We start from the raw sequence: 20,011 nt of genomic DNA, 5'->3' as shown, positions 1-20,011 counted from the left end.
TGGACTCTGACTTGGCCATTCTAACACCTGGATACGTTTATTTGGAACCATTCCATTGTTGATTTTGCTTTATGTTTGGGATCATTGTCTTGTTGGAAGACAAATCTCCGTCCCAGTCTCAGGTCTTTTGCAGACTCCAACAGGTTTTCTTCAAGAATGGTCCTGTATTGTCCGCTAGATTTCTGAAACTTAACATGGACAAAACAGAATTCATCATCTTTCCCCCATCTCAAAGGGCCCCCCCCCCCAACGAACCTATCCATTACAGTAAACGGCTGCCCACTCTCCCCAGTCCCACAAGCTCGCTGCCTCAGTGTAATCCTTGACGCTGATCTCCCCTTCAAACCACATATCCAAGCCCTTTCCACTTCCTGCCAACTTCAACTCAAAAATATGTCACGAATCCGTACATTCCTCAACCAAGAATCTGCAAGAACCCTAGTCCATGCCCTCATCATCTCTCGCCTTGACTACTGTAACCTCCTGCTCTGTGGCCTCCCCTCTAACACTCCTTCACCCCTCCAATCTATTCTAAACTCAGCTGCCCGACTAATCCACCTGTCCCCCCGCTATTCCCCGGCCTCTCCCCTCTGTCAATCCCTTCACTGGCTCCCCATTGCCCAGAGACTCCAGTACAAAAGCCTAACCATGACATACAAAGCCATCCACAACCTGTCTCCTCCATACATCTGTGACCTCGTCTCCCGGTACTTACCTACACGCAACCTCCGATCCTCACAAGATCTCCTTCTCTACTCCCCTCTTATCTCCTCTTCCCACAATCGTATACAAGATTTCTCTCGCGTATCACCCCTACTCTGGAACCCTCTACCACAACACATCAGACTCTCGCCTACCATCGAAACCTTCAAAAAGAGCCTGAAGACCCACCTCTTCCGACAAGCCTACAACCTGCAGTAACCACCGATCCACCAAACCGCTGCATGACCAGCTCTACCCTCGTCTACTGTATCCTCACCCATCCCTTGTAGATTGTGAGCCCTCGCGGGCAGGGTCCTCTCTCCTCCTGTACCAGTTATGACTTGTATTGTTCAAGATTATTGTACTTGTTTTTATTATGTATACCCCTCCTCACTTGTAAAGCGCCATGGAATAAATGGCGCTATAACAATAAATAATAATAATAATACTATTTGGCTCCATCCATCTTCCCATCAATTTTAACCATCTTCCCTGTCCCTGCTGAAGAAAAGCAGGCCCAAACCATGATGCTGCCACCACCATGTTTGACAGTGGGGATGGTGCGTTCAGGGTGATGAGCTGTGTTGCTTTTATGCCAAACATATAGTTTGGCATTGTTGCCAAAAAGTTCAATTTTGGTTTCATCTGACCAGAGCACCTTCTTCCACATGTTTGGTGTCTCCCAGGTGGCTTATGGCAAACTTTAAACAACACTTTTTATGGATATTTTTGAGAAATGGCTTTATTCTTGCCACTCTTCCATAAAGGCCAGATTTGTGCAGTGTACGACTGATTGTTGTCCTGTGGACAGACTGTCCCACCTCAGCTGTAGATCTCTGCAGTTCATCCAGAGTGATCATGGGCCTCTTGGCTGCATCTCTGATCAGTCTTCTCCTTGTTTGAGATGAAGGTTTAGAGGGACGGCCGGGTCTTGGTAGATTTGCAGTGGTATGATACTCCTTCCATTTCAATATGATCGCTTGCACAGTGCTCCTTGGGATGTTTAACGTTTCAGAAATCATTTTGTATCCAAATCCAGCTTTAAACTTCTCCACAACAGTATCATGGACCTGCCTGTTGTGTTCCCTGGTCTTCATGATGCTCTCTGTGCTTCACACAGAACCCTGAGACTATCACAGAGCAGGTGCATTTATACGGAGACTTGATTACACACAGGTGGATTATATTTATCATCATTAGGTATTTAGGACAACATTGGATCATTCAGAGATCCACAATGAACTTCCGGAGTGAGTTTGCTGCACTGAAAGTAAAGGGGCCGAATAATATTGCACGCCCCACTTTTCAGTTTTTGAATTTCCACAAAAATTAGAAATAACCAATAAATTTAGTTCAACTTCACAATTTTGTTCCACTTGTTGATTCTTGACCAAAAATTTACATTTGGTATCTTTATGTTTGAAGATATGTGGGAAAAGGTTGAAAAGTTCCAGTTCTTTATATAGCACCATTGATTCCATGGTGCTGAACATGAGAAGGGGTTACATACAAATTACAGACATCACTTACAGTAAACAAACTAACAATTACAGACTGATACAGAGGGGCGAGGACCCTGCCCTTGCCAGCTTACATTCTACAGAATGGTGGAGATGGAGACAATAGGTTGAGGGTTGCAGGAGCTCCGGTGTTGGTGAGGCGGTAGCTTCGGTGGTGATGATGAGGAGTCAGCGGGCTCAGTGCAGGCTGTAGGCTTTCCTGAAGAGATGGGTTTTCAGGTTCCGTCTGAAGGATCTGAATGTAGTTGATAGTCGGACGTGTTGGGGCAGAGAATTCCAGAGGATGGGGTTTATTTGGGAGAAGACCTGGGTATATGGGTGGATGACAAACTCATATTCAGTGGCCAGTGTCAGGCAGCTGCTACAAAGGCAAATAAAATAATGGGATGTATTAAAAGAGGCATAGATGCTCATGAGGAGAACATAATTTTACCTCTATACAAGTCACTAGTGCGACCACACTTAGAATACTGTGCACAGTTCTGGTCTCCGGTGTATAAGAAAGACATAGCTGAACTGGAGCGGGTGCAGAGAAGAGCAACCAAGGTTATTAGAGGACTGGGGGGTTTGCAATACCAAGATAGGTTATTACACTTGGGGCTATTTAGTTTGGAAAAACGAAGACTAAGGGGTGATCTTATGTTAATGTATAAATATATGAGGGGACAGTACAAAGACCTTTCTGATCTTTTTAATCATAGACCTGAGACAGGGACAAGGGGGCATCCTCTACGTCTGGAGGAAAGAAGGTTTAAGCATAATAACAGACGCGGATTCTTTACTGTAAGAGCAGTGAGACTATGGAACTCTCTGCCGTATGATGTTGTAATGAGTGAGTCATTACTTAAATGTAAGAGGGGACTGGATACCTTTCTGGAAAAGTATAATGTTACAGGGTATATACACTAGATTCCTTGATAAGGCGTTGATCCAGGGAACTAGTCTGATTGCCGTATGTGGAGTCGGGAAGGAATTTTTTTCCCCATGGTGGAGTTACTCTTTGCCACATGGTTTTTTTTTGCCTTCCTCTGGATCAACATGTTAGGGCATGTTAGGTTAGGCTATGGGTTGAACTAGATGGACTTAAAGTCTTCCTTCAACCTTAATAACTATGTAACTATGTAACTATGTAAGTCTTGGAGGCGATTGGATGAGGAGCGAATAAGTGTGGAGGGGAGGAGCAGGTCTTGGGAGGACCGGAGATTACGTGAGGGAAGATATCGGGAGAATAGTACAGAGATATATGGAGGACACAGGTTATGGATGGCTTTGTAGGTCAGTATTAGTAATTTGAACTGGATACGCTGAGGGAATGGCAGCCAGTGAAGAGATTTGCAGAGGGGGGAAGTAGAGGAGTAGCGAGGAGAGAGATTAATTAGTCGGGCAGCAGAGTTAATGATGGACTGGAGAGGTGCAAGGGTGTTAGCAGGGAGGCCGCAGAGGAGGGTGTTGCAGTAGTCAAGGCGGGAGATGATGAGGGCATGCACAAGCATTTTAGTAGATTGACGGTTGAGGAAAGGACGGATTCTGGAGATATTTTTGAGCTGGAGGCGACAGGAGGTGGAGAGAGCTTGGATGTGCAGTTTGAAGGACCGGGCAGAGTCAAGTGTTACTCCGAGGCAGCGGACTTCCGGTACGGGGGAAAGCGTGATGTCGTTAATTGCGATAGATAGGTCAGCTAAGGAAGATCTATGAGATGGAGGAAAGATGATGAGTTCAGATGTGTCCACATTGAGTTTGAGGAAGCGAGAGGAGGAGGAGGAGGATATGGCTGATAGACTCTCAGAGATTCTGGACAGCAGAGAGGTGACGTCTGGGCCAGAGAGGTAGATCTGAGTGTCGTCCGCATACAGCTGGTACTGGAATCCATGGGACTTTATGAGTTGTCCCAGGCCAAGTGTATAGATTGAGAAGAGTAGGGGTCCTAGAACAGAGCCTTGGGGGACTCCAACAGAGAGAGGGTGGGATGAGGAGGTAGTGTGGGAGTGAAGATGCTGAATGTGCGGTTGGAAAGGTATGAGGAGATCCAGGATAGGGCGAGGTCTTTAATGCCAAATTATCTATCTATCTATCTATCTATCTATCTATCTATCTATCTATCTAATATCTATTTATCTATTTTCTATCTATTATCTTTCTATCTATCTATTATCTACACTCACTGGCCACTTTATTAGGTACACCATGCTAGTAACGGGTTGGACCCCTTTTGCCTTCAGAACTGCCTCAATTCTTCGTGGCATAGATTCAACAAGGTGCTGGAAGCATTCTTCAGAGATTTTGGTCCATATTGACATGATGGCATCACACAGTTGCCGCAGATTTGTCGGCTGCACATCCCTGATGCGAATCTCCCGTTCCACCACATCCCAAAGATTTCATGTTGTTTACGCCAAATTCTGACCCTACCATCCGAATGTCGCAGCAGAAATCGAGACTCATCAGACCAAGCAACGTTTTTCCAATCTTCTACTGTCCAATTTCGATGAGCTTGTGCAAATTGTAGCCTCAGTTTCCTGTTCTTAGCTGAAAGGAGTGGTACCCGGTGTGGTCTTCTGCTGCTGTAGCCCATCTGCCTCAAAGTTCGACGCACTGTGCGTTCAGAGATGCTCTTAGGCCTACCTTGGTTGTAACGGGTGGCGATTTGAGTCACTGTTGCCTTTCTATCAGCTCGAACCAGTCTACCCATTCTCCTCTGACCTCTGGCATCAACAAGGCATTTCCGCCCACAGAACTGCCGCTCACTGGATTTTTTTTCTTTTTCGGACCATTCTTTGTAAACCCTAGAGATGGTTGTGCGTGAAAATCCCAGTAGATCAGCAGTTTCTGAAATACTCAGACCAGCCCTTCTGGCACCAACAACCATGCCACGTTCAAAGGCACTCAAATCACCTTTCTTCCCCATACTGATGCTCGGTTTGAACTGCAGGAGATTGTCTTGACCATGTCTACATGCCTAAATGCACTGAGTTGCCGCCATGTGATTGGCTGATTAGAAATTAAGTGTTAACAAGAAGTTGGACAGGTGTACCTAATAAAGTGGCCGGTGAGTGTATTATCTATCTATCATCTATTATTTATCTATCTATCTATCTATCTATCTATCTATCTATCTATCTATCTATCTATCTGTCTGTCTACAGGTACCTTCACACTAAACAACTTTCCAATGAGAACGACAACGATCCGTGACGTTGCAGCGTCCTGGATAGCGATCTCGTTGTGTTTGACACGCAGCAGCGATCTGGATCCTGCTGTGATATCGCTGGTCGGAGCTAGAAGTCCAGAACTTTATTTGGTCACTAGATCGACGTGTATCGTCGTGTTTGACAGCAAAGGCAACGATGCCAGCAATGTTTTTACATGGAGCGTGAACGATAAGTGAGTCACCGTTACGTCACTGGATCGCTCCCGCATCGTTCAGGAGCTGCTGTGTTTGACGTCTCTACGCTCCAGCGATCTAGTTTAGGTCGGATCGTTGTCTATATCGCTGGAGCGTTGCTTAGTGTAACGGTACCTTACCCTTTCCTCCCCTGACTGTAGAATGTTCCGCTCTCGGTGTCTCATGGGGTTAAATATAACACGTGAAGTGATATTACTTAATGTCAGAAGAGAAGAGATGAAGTCACAGATTCCCCCATCCCACGCGAGGTGTTTCGAGTGCCTTAATATTTGTCATTCCTCGCATTGTTTGTTCTCTTGCACAAGTGGATTAACCTTTCAGATCATTCTTGGCTAATACACATCTGTTTCTGTATACCTGTCCTGTGTGTACAGTGGCAGCCGCCATTCATGTAATGGGGTGATGGCATGTCTCCCCCCATCCTGAGACATCGCTGTAGACCCCCTACTCGCCTCAGTGTATCAGTGCAGTCTTTTCTATTGATGAGAACACTAAAATGCAAGTCTCTCTCTCTCTCTGGAGGACTCAGTGTAATTCTTCACTTCTCCTGTGGGGGCACTGCTGGGAAATTCAACACTTACAGACAGAATTCTAAGTGATCACTGGGAGTCCCAGCATCGGGACAATCTATGATTAGCTTAATACCAAAGGACCCCACTAACACTAAGGAATTGTCCAAAGTGGATAGTCCCTTTTAATTTGGAGCATCCAACCCAGGGCTTTAAATTTTGTTCACACTTAGACTTTATGATTTTAGATTCAGTTTACTTTTGTGTTTAAAATAGGAAAACAACTTCTCAATATACTTGAATGAAAGGTGCCACATCCTCCAAATATTAGCTTGAATAATAATTAATAATTAACCCCTTTCTGACCTCAGACGGGATAGTACATCCGAGGTCAGATCCTCCTCTTTGATGCGGCATCAAAGCCGGGACATGTCAGCTGTTCTGAACAGCTGACATGTGCCCGTAATAGGCGCAGGCAGAATCGCGATCTGCCCGCACCTATTAACTAGTTAAATGCCGCTGTCAAACGCAGACAGCGGCATTTAACCTGCGCTTCCGGCCGGGCGCCCGGAAATGATGGCATTGCCGACCCCCGTCACATGATCAGAGGTCGGCGATGCTTCTCCATTGTAACCATAGAGGTCCTTGAGACCTCTATGGTTACTGATCCCCGGTAGCTGTGAGCGCCACCCTGTGGTCGGCGCTCACAGCACACCTGCATTTCTGCTACATAGCAGCGAACATCAGATCGCTGCTATGTAGCAGTGGTGATCGTGCTGTGCCTGCTTCTAGCCTCCCATGGAGGCTATTGAAGCATGGCAAAAGTAAAAAAAAAAAAGTAAAAAAAAATGTGAAGAAAATAAAAAAAATATAAAAGTTTAAATCACCCCCCTTTCGCCCCAATCAAAATAAATCAATAAAAAAAAAATCAAACCTACACATATTTGGTATTGCCGCGTTCAGAATCGCCCGATCTATCAATAAAAAAAGCATTAACCTGATCGCTAAACGGCGTAGCGAGAAAAAAATTAGAAACGCCAGAATTACGTTTTTTTGGTCACCACGACATTGCATTAAAATGCAATAACGGGCGATCAAAAGAACATATTTGCACCAAAATGGTATCATTAAAAACGCCAGCTCGGCATGCAAAAAATAAGCCCTCAACTGACCCCAGATCATTAAAAATGGAAACGCTACGGGTATCGGAAAATGGCGCAATTTTTTTTTTTTTAGCAACGTTTGGAATTTTTTTTCACCACTTAGATAAAAAATAACCTAGTCATGTTAGGTGTCTATGAACTCGTACTGACCTGGAGAATCATAATGTCAGGTCAGTTTTAGCATTTAGTGAACCTAGCAAAAAGCCAAGCAAAAAACCAGTGTGGGATTGCACTTTTTTTGCAATTTCGCTTCACTTGGAATTTTTTTCCCGTTTTCTATTACATGACATGGTAAAACCAATGATGTCGTTCAAAAGTACAACTCCTCCCTCAAAAAATAAGCCCTCACATGGCCAAATTGACGGAAAAATAAAAAAGTTATGGCTCTGGGAAGGAGGGGAGCGAAAAACGAACACTGAAAAAACGGAAAATCCCAAGGTCATGAAGGGGTTCAAAATTTAAAAATAATAGTATATTATAAAAAAGATTTAAAAAAAATATATTGTAATAAAAATAATATAACAATAGATAAATTGCTTGCTAGCCCAAGAAGGTCAATTTTATCCCTTTTTAAAACAAATTGTGAATCCTCAGCCAGGTGATTTATAGCACCATCTCTATTAAAAAAAAAAAAAATCACTCATTCTAAAATATAATATTAAAAATGAATAATTAAAAAAAAAAAAGTAGCTCAATTGCGCCACCTATGCAAAAAAAATAGAAATTAATTTCCCCGTGTAGCCCATGATATTCAATTTTAACCCTTTGTTTTTTAAACTGTAACTGATACAGCTGCTTGATTCCCAGCCGGCTGGTTTACAGTGTCATCTATAGAAAAAAAAATAATAATAATAATTTATTTTTATTATTATTATATTTTTAATCAATTCACTGCAAAAAACAGGAACAAACGCATTAATTTCACCCTAGGTAACTCCTGATGGGTAATATTTACCCTTTATTTTTTAAATCAAGACTGCCGCTTCTTTCTCGGATTACTGGTTTATAGCGCCATCTATATAAAAAAAAATAATAAAGAAAAAACATAACAATAAATATAATAAAAAAAAAGTAGATCAATGTCCCAACCTATGCAAAAAAAAATCATTAATGTCAGCCTAGTTAGCCCGTAATGGTCAATTCCAACCCTTTATTTCATATGTGATTCCAAGCTAGGTGTTTTAGCGACAGCTATATTAAAAAAAATATATATGAAAAATTCATAATTCAAAAATATAGTAATAAAAATTAGTAGAAAAACAGTAGATTAACTATGCATGATGGGCAATTTTAACCCTTTAAAAAAAATGTGCGACTTATGCTTGTTTCCCAAACAGGTGGTTTATAGCGCCACCTATATAAAAAAAAAAGACAAAACAATAAATATAATATTTAAAATATAATAAATTTAATATGATAAATATTTATAACAAATATAATAATAATAAGTATTATTATTATTACTATATAAATATAATTAAAACATAATAGTGAAAACAGTTGATCAATTTAACATGGGCAAAATTAACTATTTTTTTTTAATGATTTCTGCTTGCTTTCCAGACTGCTGATTTTATGGCGCCATCTATAGAGAAAAAAAATACAAAAAATAATAATAAAAAACAGCTGATCAATCCAATGCAAAAAAAAAAATTAAATTCATTACACCCTAGGCAGCCCATGATGGGCAATTTGTTGGTTTATAGCGCCATCTAGATAAGAAAGATGCGATGAAAAAATACAATAATAAAAATACAAAAAAAAGCAGATCAATTGCTCCACAAATGCAAAAAAAAAAAAAGTTAATTTCAGCCTAGATAAGCAATAATAGACAACTTTAACCCTTTACTTTATAAATTGTAATTCCCAGTTAGCCATTTTATACATTAAAAAATCCCAAAAATTTCTTAACTAAAACATATGGTAATAAAAATGACAACTTTAACTCTTTATTTTATAAATTATGATTCCCAGTCAGGCGTTTTATATGTAAAAAAAATAAATAAAATAAATTAATAACTAAACATATAGTAATCTAATATATAAAGATGAATGTGTGTATGTATGTGTGTGTGTATGTCCGGGATTGGCATCTGAACCGTCGCAGCTACAGCCACAAAATTTTGCACAGTCACACGTCTGGACCCCGAGAGCGTCATAGGCTATGTTGTGAGGTGAAATTTTAACCCCGCGCTTTCCAATTCACCAAACAATTTTGCCCCTATCTACATAATGGGGAAAAAAATGAAAGGAAAAGTGTTGGAGGCAAATTAACAGCTGCCAGATGTGAACAAGGAGGACTTAAAGAATGAGAGCGATGGCGCCAAAGAGTATATACTGTACAGTTGCTAAGGTGGGGCCCCAACATGGAATAATCACCACACCACCACGGGGATATGAACATACACACAAAATGCGCCACACACTACCACGTGCTCGAACACATATACCACCCTCAGCGCACATTTCACCACACATACACCAACCTCGCCACATAAAAGTTGAAACACAAAAGTCGCCGCTCAAAACTCGCCACACGCAAAACTCTCCACATGCAAAACTCGCCACACGTGCAAAACTCTCCACATGCAAAACTCGCCACACGCAAAACTTGCACACGCGGAAAAATTGCCACATGCACAAAAGTTGCAACACATGCAAAAGTTGCCTCACACAAAACTTGCACATACTCAAAAGGCATCACACATAAAACTCGCCACGCGCAAAACTCGCCATGCGCAAAACTTGCTGCACACAACTTGCTACACTAACCTGTCACATGCAACTCGACACACAAAAAGTTGCCACACAAAACTCATCTCACAAAAGTCGCTACACGCATGTCGCCACACGCAACTCAACACACACAACTTGACACATGAAACTCGCCCTAAAACACACACAAGTCTGGTATTATCCTTCAAAAATAAAAATCTGATTAATAAGCTGAAAAACTACAAGAGCAACAAATGTACCATATAGGAATCCGGCAGCTGTCAGTCACATGACCAGTCTATTATGTGTTGTGATCCTAATGGCAGAGGATCTCAGGGTCTTCAGCAAAGTCTGCAAACATAAAAACTAGCTCTTAGGGAGGTGGTAACTGAGCTGACCACATACCTGATCCTAGCCCACAAATAATAGCAGCCGGGGAACGTGCCTACGTTGGTTCTAGACGTCTCGCGCCAGCCGGAGATCTAACTAAACCTTTCAGAGAAAATACAGACCTCACTTGCCTCCAGAGAAAGATACCCCAAAGTAGATACAGGCCCCCAACAAATAATAACGGTGAGGTAAGAGGAAAGGACAAACGTAAGTATGAACTAGATTCAGCAAAGAGAGGCCCACTAAATAATAGCAGAAATATAGAAAGCGGACTTATGTGGTCAGTGAAAAACCCTATTAAAATATCCACGCTGAATATCCAAGAACCCCCGTACCGACTAACGGTATGGGGGGAGAATATCAGCCCCCTAAGAGCTTCCAGCAAAATCAGGAATCACATTATGAACAAGCTGGACAAAAAACAGAATAATACAAATAAACAAAAAACAAGAAAGCAAGACTTAGCTTATGTTGCAAAAATCAGGACCAGTAGACAAGAGCAACCAGACAAGGACTGATTACATGGATGCCAGGCAATGGACTAAGACTCCAGGAAGTTTAAATAGAAACACCCAGAGTCTTAACGAACAGGTGACTACCAACCTGAGGAAAGAGAATCCAAGAGCCATACTGCGAGTGACCACAGGAGGGAGCCCAAAAGTATAGTTCATAACAGTACCCCCCCTTTAAGGAGGGGTCACCGAACCCTCAATACGACCACCAGGGCGATCAGGATGGGCAGCGTGAAAAGCACGAACCAAATCGGCCGCATGAACATCAGAGGCGACCACCCAGGAATTATCCTCCTGACCATAGCCCTTCCATTTGACCAGATACTGAAGCCTCCGTCTAGAGAGACGAGAATCTAAGATCTTCTCCACCACATACTCCAACTCGCCCTCAACCAAGACCGGAGCAGGAGGGTCAACAGCAGGAACCACAGGCACAATGTACCGCCGCAACAAAGACCTATGGAACACATTGTGAATGGCAAAGGACACAGGAAGATCCAAACGAAAAGACACCGGATTAAGGACCTCCAAAATTCTATAAGGACCAATAAAGTGAGGCTTAAACTTAGGAGAGGAAACCTTCAGAGGGACAAACCGAGAAGACAACCAAACCAAATCCCCAACACGAAGTTGGGGACCCACACTGCGGCGGCGGTTGGCAAAACGCTGAGCCTTCTCCTGTGACAACTTCAAGTTGTCCACCACATGATTCCAAGTCCGCTGCAACCTATCAACCACGGAATCTACCCCAGGACAGTCAGAAGGCTCAACATGACCCGAGGAGAAACGAGGATGAAAACCAGAGTTGCAGAAAAATGGCGAAACCAAAGTAGCGGAACTATCCCGATTATTGAGGGCAAACTCAGCCAATGGCAAGAAGGTCACCTAATCATCCTGATCCGCAGAAACAAAACAACTCAAATAAGCCTCCAGCGTCTGATTAGTTCGCTCCGTTTGGCCATTAGTCTGAGGATGAAAGGCAGACGAAAATGACAGATCAATGCCCATCTTAGCACAAAAAGATCGCCAGAATCTGGACACAAACTGGGATCCTCTGTCAGACACGATATTCTCAGGAATGCCGTGCAAACGAACCACATTCTGAAAAAACAAAGGAACCAGATCGGAAGAGGAAGGCAACTTAGGCAAGGGCACCAAATGGACCATCTTGGAAAAACAATCACACACCACCCAGATGACAGACATTCCCTGAGACACCGGAAGATCTGAAATGAAATCCATGGAAATGTGTGTCCAAGGCCTCTTCGGGACGGGCAAGGGCAAAAGCAACCCGCTGGCACGAGAACAGCAAGGCTTAGCCCAAGCACAAGTCCCACAGGACTGCACAAAAGCACGCACATCCCGTGACAAGGAAGGCCACCAAAAGGACCTAGCCACCAAATCTCTGGTACCAAAAATCCCAGGATGCCCTGCCAACACCGAGGAATGAACCTCGGAAATAACTCTGCTGGTCCATTTATCAGGAACAAACAGTCTATCAGGTGGACAAGAGTCAGGTCTACCAGCCTGAAATCTCTGCAACACACGTCGCAAATCAGGAGAAATGGCCGACAAAATCACTCCCTCTTTAAGAATACCAGCCGGCTCTGAGACTCCAGGAGAATCAGGCACAAAGCTCCTAGAGAGAGCATCAGCCTTCACATTTTTCGAACCAGGCAGGTATGAGACCACAAAGTCAAAACGGGAGAAAAACAATGACCAACGAGCATGTCTAGGATTCAGGCGCTTAGCAGACTCGAGATACATCAGGTTCTTGTGATCAGTCAAGACCACCACACGATGCTTAGCTCCCTTGAGCCAATGATGCCACTCCTCAAATGCCCACTTCATGGCCAACAACTCCCGATTACCAACATCATAGTTCCGCTCAGCCGGCGAAAACTTCCTGGAAAAGAAAGCACATGGTTTCATCATAGAGCAACCAGAGCCTCTCTGCGACAAAACAGCTCCTGCACCAATCTCAGAAGCATCCACTTCAACCTGAAAGGGAAGTGAGATGTCAGGCTGGCACAAAACAGGCGCCGAAGTAAACCGGCACTTCAGCTCCCGGAAGGCCTCAATGGCCGCAGGAGCCCAATTAGCGACATCAGAACCTTTCTTGGTCATATCCGTCAGAGGTTTAACAATGCTAGAAAAGTTAGCAATAAAACGACGGTAGAAATTAGCAAAACCCAAAAACTTCTGAAGACTCTTAACAGACGTGGGTTGAGTCCAATCATGAATAGCTCGGACCTTGACTGGGTCCATCTCCACAGCAGAAGGGGAAAAGATAAAACCCCAAAAGGAAACCTTCTGCACTCCAAAGAGACACTTTGAGCCCTTCACAAACAAAGCATTATCACGCAAAACCTGAAACACCATCCTGACCTGCTTTACATGAGAATCCCAATCATCAGAAAAAACTAAAATGTCATCCAGATAAACAATCACAAATTTATCTAGATACTTCCGGAAGATGTCATGCATAAAGGATTGAAACACTGAAGGAGCATTAGAGAGCCCAAAAGGCATCACCAAGTACTCAAAATGACCTTCGGGCGTATTGAATGCAGTTTTCCATTCATCTCCCTGCCTAATGCGCACAAGGTTGTACGCACCACGAAGATCTATCTTGGTGAACCAACAGGCACCCTTAATCCGAGCAAACAAGTCCGACAATAGTGGCAGAGGGTACTGAAATTTAACCGTGATTTTATTCAGAAGCCGATAGTCTATACAAGGTCTCAAAGATCCGTCTTTCTTGGCCACAAAAAAGAATCCCGCACCAAGAGGGGAAGAGGATGGACGAATATGTCCTTTCTCCAAAGACTCCTTTATATAAGAACGCATCGCGGCATGCTCAGGTACTGACAGATTAAATAATCGTCCCTTAGGAAACTTGCTACCAGGAATCAAATCTATGGCGCAGTCACAGTTCCTATGAGGAGGAAGAGCACTGGACCTGGACTCACTGAACACATCCTGATAGTCAAGCAAAAACTCAGGAACTTCTGAAGGAGTGGAGGAAGCAATAGACACCGACGGGGAATCGCAATGAATTCCCTGACACAGACATAGCCCTCCAATCCAGAACAGGATTATGAGCCTGTAACCATGGCAGACCCAAAACGACCAAATCATGCATTTTATGCAGAACAAGAAAACGAATCACCTCCCGATGTTCAGGAGTCATGCACATGGTCACTTGTGTCCAATACTGCGGTTTATTCTCCGCCAATGGCGTAGCATCAATACCTCTAAGAGGAATAGGATTTTCTAAAGGCTCCAGGACAAAACCACAGCGCCTGGCAAACGACAAGTCCATAAGACTCAGGGCAGCGCCTGAATCCACAAACGCCATAACAGGGTAGGAAGACAATGAGCAAATTAAAGTCACAGACAAAATAAATTTAGGCTGCAAGTTACCAACGGTGACAGGACTAACAAACTTTGTTAGGCGTTTAGAGCATGCTGATATAACATGTGTAGAATCACCACAGTAAAAACACAACCCATTCTGACGTCTATGATTTTGCCGTTCAGTTCTAGTCTGAATTCTATCACATTGCATTATATCAGGCGTCTGTTCAGACAACACCGCCAAAGGATTAGCGGATTTGCGCTCCCGCAAACGCCGATCAATCTGAATGGCCAGCGTCATAGAATCATTCAGACTTGTAGGAATGTGAAAGCCCACCAACACATTCTTAATAGTTTCAGAAAGGCCATTTCTGAAATTTGCGGCCAGAGCACACTCATTCCACTGAGTAAGCACGGACCATTTCCGAAATTTTTGGCAATACACTTCGGCTTCATCCTGGCCCTGAGAAATAGCCAGCAAAGCCTTCTCTGCCTGAATTTCAAGATTGGGCTCCTCATAAAGCAATCCGAGCGCCAGAAAAAACGCATCAATATTCGCCAATGCCGGATCTCCTGGCGCCAATGAGAAAGCCCAATCCTGAGGGTCGCCCCGCAAGAAGGAGATAACAATTTTAACTTGCTGAGCTGAGTCTCCAGACGAGCGAGGTCTCAAAGATAGAAACAATTTACAATTATTCCTAAAATTCCTAAATTTAAATCGATCTCCAGAGAACAGCTCAGGAATAGGAATCTTAGGCTCTGACATAGGACTGCCAATAACAAAATCCTGAATGCTCTGCACCCGAGCAGCAAGCTGATCCACACTAGTAATCAGAGTTTGCACATTCATGTCTGCAGCAGAGTTTCAAGTCATTCAGAGTTAAAGGGGAAGAAAAAAAAAAAAAAACTCAGAACTTCTCTTTTCTTTTAATCCCACTTCTGCAATGCATTAACTATTCAGTGGCCTGGCATACTGTTGTGATCCTAATGGCAGAGGATCTCAGGGTCTTCAGCAAAGTCTGCAAACATAAAAACTAGCTCTTAGGGAGGTGGTAACTGAGCTGACCACATACCTGATCCTAGCCCACAACTAATAGCAGCCGGGGAACGTACCTACGTTGGTTCTAGACGTCTCGCGCCAGCCGGAGATCTAACTAACCCTTTCAGAGAAAATACAGACCTCACTTGCCTCCAGAGAAAGATACCCCAAAGTAGATACAGGCCCCCAACAAATAATAACGGTGAGGTAAGAGGAAAGGACAAACGTAAGTATGAACTAGATTCAGCAAAGAGAGGCCCACTAAATAATAGCAGAAATATAGAAAGCGGACTTATGTGGTCAGTGAAAAACCCTACTAAAATATCCACGCTGAATAGCCAAGAACCCCCGTACCGACTAACGGTATGGGGGGAGAATATCAGCCCCCTAAGAGCTTCCAGCAAAATCAGGAATCACATTATGAACAAGCTGGACAAAAAACAGAATAATACAAATAAACAAAAAACAAGAAGGCAAGACTTAGCTTATGTTGCAAAAATCAGGACCAGTAGACAAGAGCAACCAGACAAGGACTGATTACATGGATGCCAGGCAATGGACTAAGACTCCAGGAAGTTTAAATAGAAACACCCAGAGTCTTAACGAACAGGTGACTACCAACCTGAGGAAAGAGAATCCAAGAGCCATACCGCGAGTGACCACAAGAGGGAGCCCAAAAGTATAGTTCATAACAATTATGTGTATGTGTGAGCTAATATATACTGCCAGGGGGTGGGCTTACTGTTGGCTGGAGATTTATCAGGCTGCCAATTTAGCTTACAAATACTGAGGTAAAAATACTGAGCAAATAACGTGTGAACGAGGTCTAATACAGGAGGAGATGACATACAGATATATACTATATACAGGAGGAGATGACACACAGGTATATACTATTTACAGGGGAGATGACACACAGGTATATACTATATGCAGGAGGAGATGACACACAGATATATACTATATACAGGAGAGATGACACAGGTATATACTATATAGAGGAGGAGATGACATACAGGTACATACTACATACAGCAGGAGATGACATACAGGTATATACTATATACAGAAGGAGATGACACACAGGTATATACTATATACAGGAGCAGATTACCTACAGGTATATAGTATATACAGGAGGAGATGACATACAGGTATGTGCTATGTATAGGAGGAGATGACATACAGGTATATACTATATACAGGAGGAGATGACACACACATATATATACTATATATAGGTGAGATGACACACAGGTATATACTATATACAGGAGGAGATTACATACAGGTATATACTATATATAGGAGGAGATGACATACAGGTATATACTATATACAGGGGAGATGACATACAGGTATATACTATATACAGGAGATGACATACAGGTGTATACTATATATAAGGGAGATGACAAACATGTATATACTGAGGTGAAAATGAGAGGTGTGAGGTGAAAATGAAAAGGTGTGAGTGCAAAATGAGAGGAGTGAGGGAAAATAGTGGAGTGATCGGAAAATGACAGATGTGAGGTCGAAATGACAAGTGTTAGGGGGGAATGAGAGGAGTGAGGGGGAAAATAAGAGGAGTGAGGGGGAAAATGAGAGGTGTGAGGGAGAAAATGAGAGATGTGAGGGGGAAAATGAAAGATGTGATGGGGAAAATGAGAGGCGAGATGGGAAAATAAGAGAAGTGAGGTGCTATAACTAACCACAGATATTTACTATGCCCAGGCAACGCCGGGCTCTTCAGCTAGCTTAGATTTACAATCTCCATGCTTTTCTCATGGTCAACTTTATGTGGCCTGTTCAAGAGTTGGAACAGCCAAAAATCTGTTTGTCTTTGCACCTGAAGGAAAAACTAAGAATGTCGTTTATCAAAAGGCTCTCGAATAAGTAGTAGAAGATTACTTCACATTACTTGGCCAATTTAGTTAAATCTGTGTGGAATATCTCTGGTGTTGAAATATATGTTGTAAAATGCTTCTATTAGCTTAGTTTTTGCCTTTTAATAATTACATTTCTATCTATTTGTTTTGTGTTTTTTTGTGCAGAATAAATTTTTGTTAACACATTCTATTTTGCTAACAGCAGTTATTACCCCGGGCGAAGCCGGGTAGTACAGCTAGTACAAAATAATAATAGAAAAATAGATGAATTGCTCCATCTATGCAAAAAAAAATTTTTTTTATTAATTTCAGCCTAGTTAACACATAATTGACAATTTTAACTCTTTATTTTATAAATTATGATTCCCAGTCAAGCGCTTTATATCTTTAAAAAAAAAATAAAATAAAGAAATTAATAACTAAACAAATAGTAATAAAAAAGAATAATAAAAAAAAATATATATATATATAATAGCTCAAAATTGACAATTTTAACCCTTTATTTCATAAATTGTGAGTCCCGTGTGACTCCCAGCTAGCGCCACCTATATAAAAAAAAAATCTCAAAAATGACAAAATTTAACAAAAAAATATATATAATAATGATAATAAAGAAGACTATGAAAAAAATGAAATTTATATCCCAAAAATTGACAGTTTTAACCCTTTATTTAAAAAAAAAATTGTGAGTGCGGACAGCTGGTTGACGTTAATTCGGCAACAGACAGTCCTGGCAAGGTGTCCTGGCATCATTGTGCTCCACTTGTCCACGGTCCAAGAACAGTGTCCAGGACAGCTGGGGTGGGAAAAAAAATGGGAAAGGCGATGGAAGACCCCCGCCGCCTCCTTTCCTCCCGTGGCGGCATCCCAGCCGGTGATTATAGTAGCTGGATCTCTGTCCCCCTATTGTCATTGCCCCTGTACACCTCCTTCCGTCCTTTTTTTTTTTTCTCCCTTTTTTCTAAAAAACAAGTAGGCGGACTGCAGCCCCTCCATGCCCAATGGCAGCGCACAGGCTGATGAAAGCCAGAGGGAGACAAGAGAGGTCCTCGCTCTCTGCCATCCCAACCACCATCACACAGATCCCAGTCTGTAAAACTCTGCAACCACTGAGACATGACAAAGTCCCAAACCCCGCAGGCTGCTGCTAGGACCGGACCTCATTAGTTACACGTCTGGGGAGGGGGCTAGGATTTGGGGGGTCCTTACCAGGAATTATCAAGGATCTTTTTTTTTTTCCCCCCATCCCCTATGAGAGGACAACAGTCATGATTCTGCTCACATCTCGCAGTGTATTACTCTCGCTTCATTACCCCCAGATATTCCTCATCCTTACAAGTGGCAGTTACCTGTAAGTTTTTATTTTATGTGTTTTTTCCTTTTTCTTTTAATTTTTTTTCTTTTATCATTTTATTTTTTATTTCTTAAAGTGACAGGTGCATTCAGAGTATAAAATATAACAGAAGGGGGCGCTGTCCTTCGTGGCAAAAATAACATGGAAAGTTTTAAAAAGTAGGCAAAAAAGTATTTTCTTTTATTCTTGATTATACTTTTGGATTATTTTTTCTTTTTTTTTTGGAGACATGTGATCATGAAATATTTATTTAAATTTTTATGAAAACTGAATTATTTCTCATTATTTATTCAGATTTATTTTAAAAGTTTTAAAAACTAGATAAAAAGTTGCAATATTACCCAATAATGTGCACTTTTTTTTTTTTTAATTATATTTTTGGATTATTTTTTCTTTTTTTTTTTAGATACGTAACCATGAATTATTTATTTTATTTTTTTATTACGAGAATTATTTATCATTATTTACTCAGATTTATGTAATCTATGCTATGTTTGATTTATTAATTACAATGGCTTAACAGTGTTTAATGTGCGACATAGCTTTATTGCAATTATTATGAAATAGATTAGATTAGTTTATTATATTTATTAATATCTTATTTATTACCTATTTTATATAACTATTTACTTTAAGCATTTCTCTTTCTTGTAATTTGTTTTATTAATATAGCCTTTTTTACTTTACTTTACTGCCTTTTTTATTTATGGATTTTTTTTCTGTATTTATTTTTTATTTGTTTTTTTTTATTATTATTTACAATTTATGTATTGATTTTTATTGGATGTATTATTTATTAATTTTGCAATTATTTATTATCTATTTTTAAATTATTTATTGATTTTTTATATATTATTTATTAATTATGTATACATGCATATTTACAATATATTTATTCATTATTTATGGATTTATGGATTTTTTAATTTTAAAGCAGTTAATATTTTGTTTGGGTTTTTTATATATATATTTTTTATTATACTGTATGTGCCTTTATCCCATATATTGCTTTATTTTTTTTTTTACTGCCATTTTTCTTTATTTTTATTTCTTTATGGAATATATTTCTTATTTTATGTATGGTATTTATTTATTATTGAATAAGTGTTTATTTATTAATTATTATTTATTGTTTATTTATTTGTATTATTTTTTTTTATTTAAAACACTTCTTTTTTTTTATGCTTTGCTTAGTTATATGCTTTTTTTGCCATTTACTTAGTTGTGCCATGATCTGCTTGGCATTCTTTGGCATGAAATGGTTGATAACTGGTGTGAATGCAGACATTGCAGGTCACCGGGGTCGGATGCTGCAGACGCCTGTAGTCAGCTCTATGTGCCACAACTTTTCAGACTGTAGTTTCTTCCCACTTGTGCTTATAATTTAAAGCTGTAATGATAATGATTTATTTATTTATTTAATTGCTTTTTATCCAATGTCATTCATTGCATTAT

At 41.1% G+C, this 20,011-nt stretch overlaps 1 protein-coding gene across 2 annotated transcripts in view; it reads left to right on the top strand.

Annotated features, from left to right (window-relative positions):
* The window catches only part of WNT7B (Wnt family member 7B), a 135,140-nt gene that overhangs the window by 22,240 nt on the left and 92,889 nt on the right, over positions 1-20,011 (top strand). Inside the window, exon 1 of one of the 2 annotated variants that reach the window (XM_077266638.1) lies at positions 17,789-18,553. The exons of the other annotated variant lie outside the window; for it this stretch is intronic. Coding sequence (XP_077122753.1) covers positions 18,471-18,553 — 83 coding nt within the window. The 5' untranslated portion in view covers positions 17,789-18,470. Of the gene's footprint in view, positions 1-17,788; positions 18,554-20,011 lie in introns of those variants that run through there. 2 annotated transcript variants of the gene reach the window in all.

This window comes from Ranitomeya variabilis, chromosome 5 (assembly GCF_051348905.1).
Source record: "Ranitomeya variabilis isolate aRanVar5 chromosome 5, aRanVar5.hap1, whole genome shotgun sequence".
Lineage (NCBI taxonomy): Eukaryota > Metazoa > Chordata > Amphibia > Anura > Dendrobatidae > Ranitomeya > Ranitomeya variabilis.
Note: the sequence above shows the minus strand (reverse complement) of the source record. Positions and strands in the feature narration are given on the sequence as shown.